We start from the raw sequence: 3171 nt of genomic DNA on the forward strand, positions 1-3171 counted from the left end.
TTAATGATATAGTAGTAGTAGTTATAGTAGTAGTAGTAGTAGTATTGATGCTATAGTAGTAGTAGTTATAGTAGTAGTAGTAGTAGTATTGATGATATAGTAGTAGTAGTAGTAGTAGTGGTAGTAGTAGTAGTATTAATGATATAGTAGTAGTTGTTGTAGTCATAGTAGTATTGATGACAGGGGTACTAGTTGTAGTAGTTTTAATGATGATGGTACTGGTGTCAGTAGTAGTAGTAGTATTGATGATATAGTAGTAGTAGTAGTAGTAGTAGTAGTGGTGGTGGTAGTAGTAGTAGTATTAATGATATAGTAGTAGTAGTTGTAGTAGTAGTATTGATGATATAGCGATTAAGTTCTGGCTCCATCCGTGCTAAGGATCAGAACAGTAACGAGGATCAGAACACTAACGAGGATCAGAACTGTAACGAGGATCAGAACAGTAACGAGGATCAGAACCGTAAAGAGGATCAGAACAGTAACGAGGATCAGAACAGTAACGAGGATCAGAACAGTAACGAGGATCAGAAAACTAACGAGGAACAGAACTGTAACGAGGATCAGAACAGTAATGAGGATCAGAACAGTAACGAGGATCAGAACAGTAACCAGGATCAGAACCGTAACGGGGATCAGAACCGTAACGAGTATCAGAACCGTAACGAGGATCAGAACAGTAACGAGGATCAGAACAGTAACCAGGATCAGAACAGTAACGAGGATCAGAACAGTAACGAGGATCAGAACAGTAACGAGGATCAGAACAGTAACAAGGATCAGAACAGTAACGAGGATCAGAACAGTAACGAGGATCAGAACAGTAACGAGGATCAGAACCGTAACGAGGATCAGAACAGTAACGAGGATCAGAACAGTAACGAGGATCTGAACAGTAACGAGGATCAGAACAGTAACCAGGATCAGAACCGTAACGAGGATCAGAACAATAACGAGGATCAGAACCGTAACGAGGATCAGAACAGTAACGAGGATCAGAATCGTAACGAGGATCAGAACAATAACGAGGATCAGAACCGTAACGAGGGTCCGAAGAGTAACGAGGATCAGAACAGTAACGAGGATCAGAACCGTAACGAGGATCAGAGGATCAGAACAGTAACGAGGATCAGAACCGTAACGAGGATCAGAGGATCAGAACAGTAACGAGGATCCGAACAGTAACGAGGATCAGAACAGTAACGAGGATCAGAACCGTAACGAGGATCAGATTATCAGAACAGTAACGAGGATCAGAACCGTAACGAGGATCAGAGGATCAGAACAGTAACGAGGATCAGAACAGTAACGAGGATCAGAACAGTAACGAGGATCAGAGGATCAGAACAGTAACGAGGATCAGAACAGTAACGAGGATCAGAACAGTAACGAGGATCAGAGGATCAGAACAGTAACGAGGATCAGAACAGTAACGAGGATCAGAACCGTAACGAGGATCAGAACAGTAACGAGGATCAGAACAGTAACGAGGATCTGAACAGTAACGAGGATCAGAACAGTAACCAGGATCAGAACCGTAACGAGGATCAGAACAATAACGAGGATCAGAACCGTAACGAGGATCAGAACAGTAACGAGGATCAGAATCGTAACGAGGATCAGAACAATAACGAGGATCAGAACCGTAACGAGGGTCCGAAGAGTAACGAGGATCAGAACAGTAACGAGGATCAGAACCGTAACGAGGATCAGAGGATCAGAACAGTAACGAGGATCAGAACCGTAACGAGGATCAGAGGATCAGAACAGTAACGAGGATCCGAACAGTAACGAGGATCAGAACAGTAACGAGGATCAGAACTGTAACGAGGATCAGATTATCAGAACAGTAACGAGGATCAGAACCGTAACGAGGATCAGAGGATCAGAACAGTAACGAGGATCAGAACAGTAACGAGGATCAGAACAGTAACGAGGATCAGAGGATCAGAACAGTAACGAGGATCAGAACAGTAACGAGGATCAGAACAGTAACGAGGATCAGAGGATCAGAACAGTAACGAGGATCAGAACAGTAACGAGGATCAGAACCGTAACGAGGATCAGAACAGTAACGAGGATCAGAACAGTAACGAGGATCTGAACAGTAACGAGGGTCCGAAGAGTAACGAGGATCAGAACAGTAACGAGGATCAGAACCGTAACGAGGATCAGAGGATCAGAACAGTAACGAGGATCAGAACCGTAACGAGGATCAGAGGATCAGAACCGTAACGAGGAGCTCCACCCTCTCTCTCTTAGTAAGGTAGGGGAAAGACTATGGGCGCCCCCTTCCGAAATTCAAAAGATGCTAAAACGTTTGAAATGGTGATTTGTCCAAAGCTGTTGGTTCTCTCACACATCCTGTTGTATCATGACAGATCAACTGTATCATCTGTGAGCCCTGGTCTAAAGTAGTGCACTACAATATAGGGAATAGGGTCTAAAGTAGTGCGCTACAATATAGGGAATAGGGTCTAAAGTAGTGCACTACAATATAGGGAATAGGGTCTGAAGTAGTGCACTACAATATAGGGAATAGGTTCTAAAGTAGTGCACTGTCTCTCAGCCCCAGTCTCAGTGACGTGTCTCTCAGCCCCAGTCTCAGTGACGTGTCTCTCAGCCCCAGTCTCAGTGACGTGTCTCTCAGCCCCAGTCTCAGTGACGTGTCTCTCAGCCCCAGTCTCAGTGACGCGTCTCTCTGCCCCAGTCTCAGTGACGTGTCTCTCAGCCCCTAGTCTCAGTGACGTGTTTCTCAGCCCCAGTGTCAGTGATGTTATAATCAGTTTAGAGGGGCTTGCGTCTCTCGGCATGGATATCCAGCCAGGATAGTTTATCTTTCAGTGGAGAATGATTCACAGGATAAATGAAATCCTAATCTTGTTTTCTCTGTTTTAACAGTCTCCTGGGGAACTGTGAGAGAGGAGAACCATGTTAGAAGATCTAACAACCAAACCATCACATCAAAATACCTCTTTATTTACAAGCTGAGCTACAGCCTCGATGTCTGTCTTCAGCAGAACTCCAAACAAGACAAGGTCATCTTTGAATAACGCCCTTTTTTTCTTCCTGTACCTACCATCCATCGTAATTTCGTTAGCCATCAAGAGATACCGGTAGAGCGAGAGACAGAGAGCGAGAGAAAGAGAGAGAGCGAGAGAAAGAGAGAGAGCG

At 44.4% G+C, this 3171-nt stretch overlaps 1 protein-coding gene across 1 annotated transcript; it reads left to right on the forward strand.

Moving 5' to 3' along the window:
• The first annotated feature begins 209 nt into the window (after positions 1-209).
• LOC139413976 (GATA zinc finger domain-containing protein 14-like) lies at positions 210-2916 on the forward strand. The gene is made up of 4 exons (XM_071161861.1): positions 210-215; positions 379-1116; positions 1459-1722; positions 2899-2916. Exons 1-4 carry the CDS (start codon positions 210-212, stop codon positions 2914-2916), a joined length of 1026 nt encoding a protein of 341 aa, XP_071017962.1.
• Positions 2917-3171: the final 255 nt, after the last annotated feature.

The sequence above is a fragment of the Oncorhynchus clarkii genome, chromosome 7, assembly GCF_045791955.1.
Source record: "Oncorhynchus clarkii lewisi isolate Uvic-CL-2024 chromosome 7, UVic_Ocla_1.0, whole genome shotgun sequence".
In the NCBI taxonomy this organism is placed as follows: domain Eukaryota; kingdom Metazoa; phylum Chordata; class Actinopteri; order Salmoniformes; family Salmonidae; genus Oncorhynchus; species Oncorhynchus clarkii.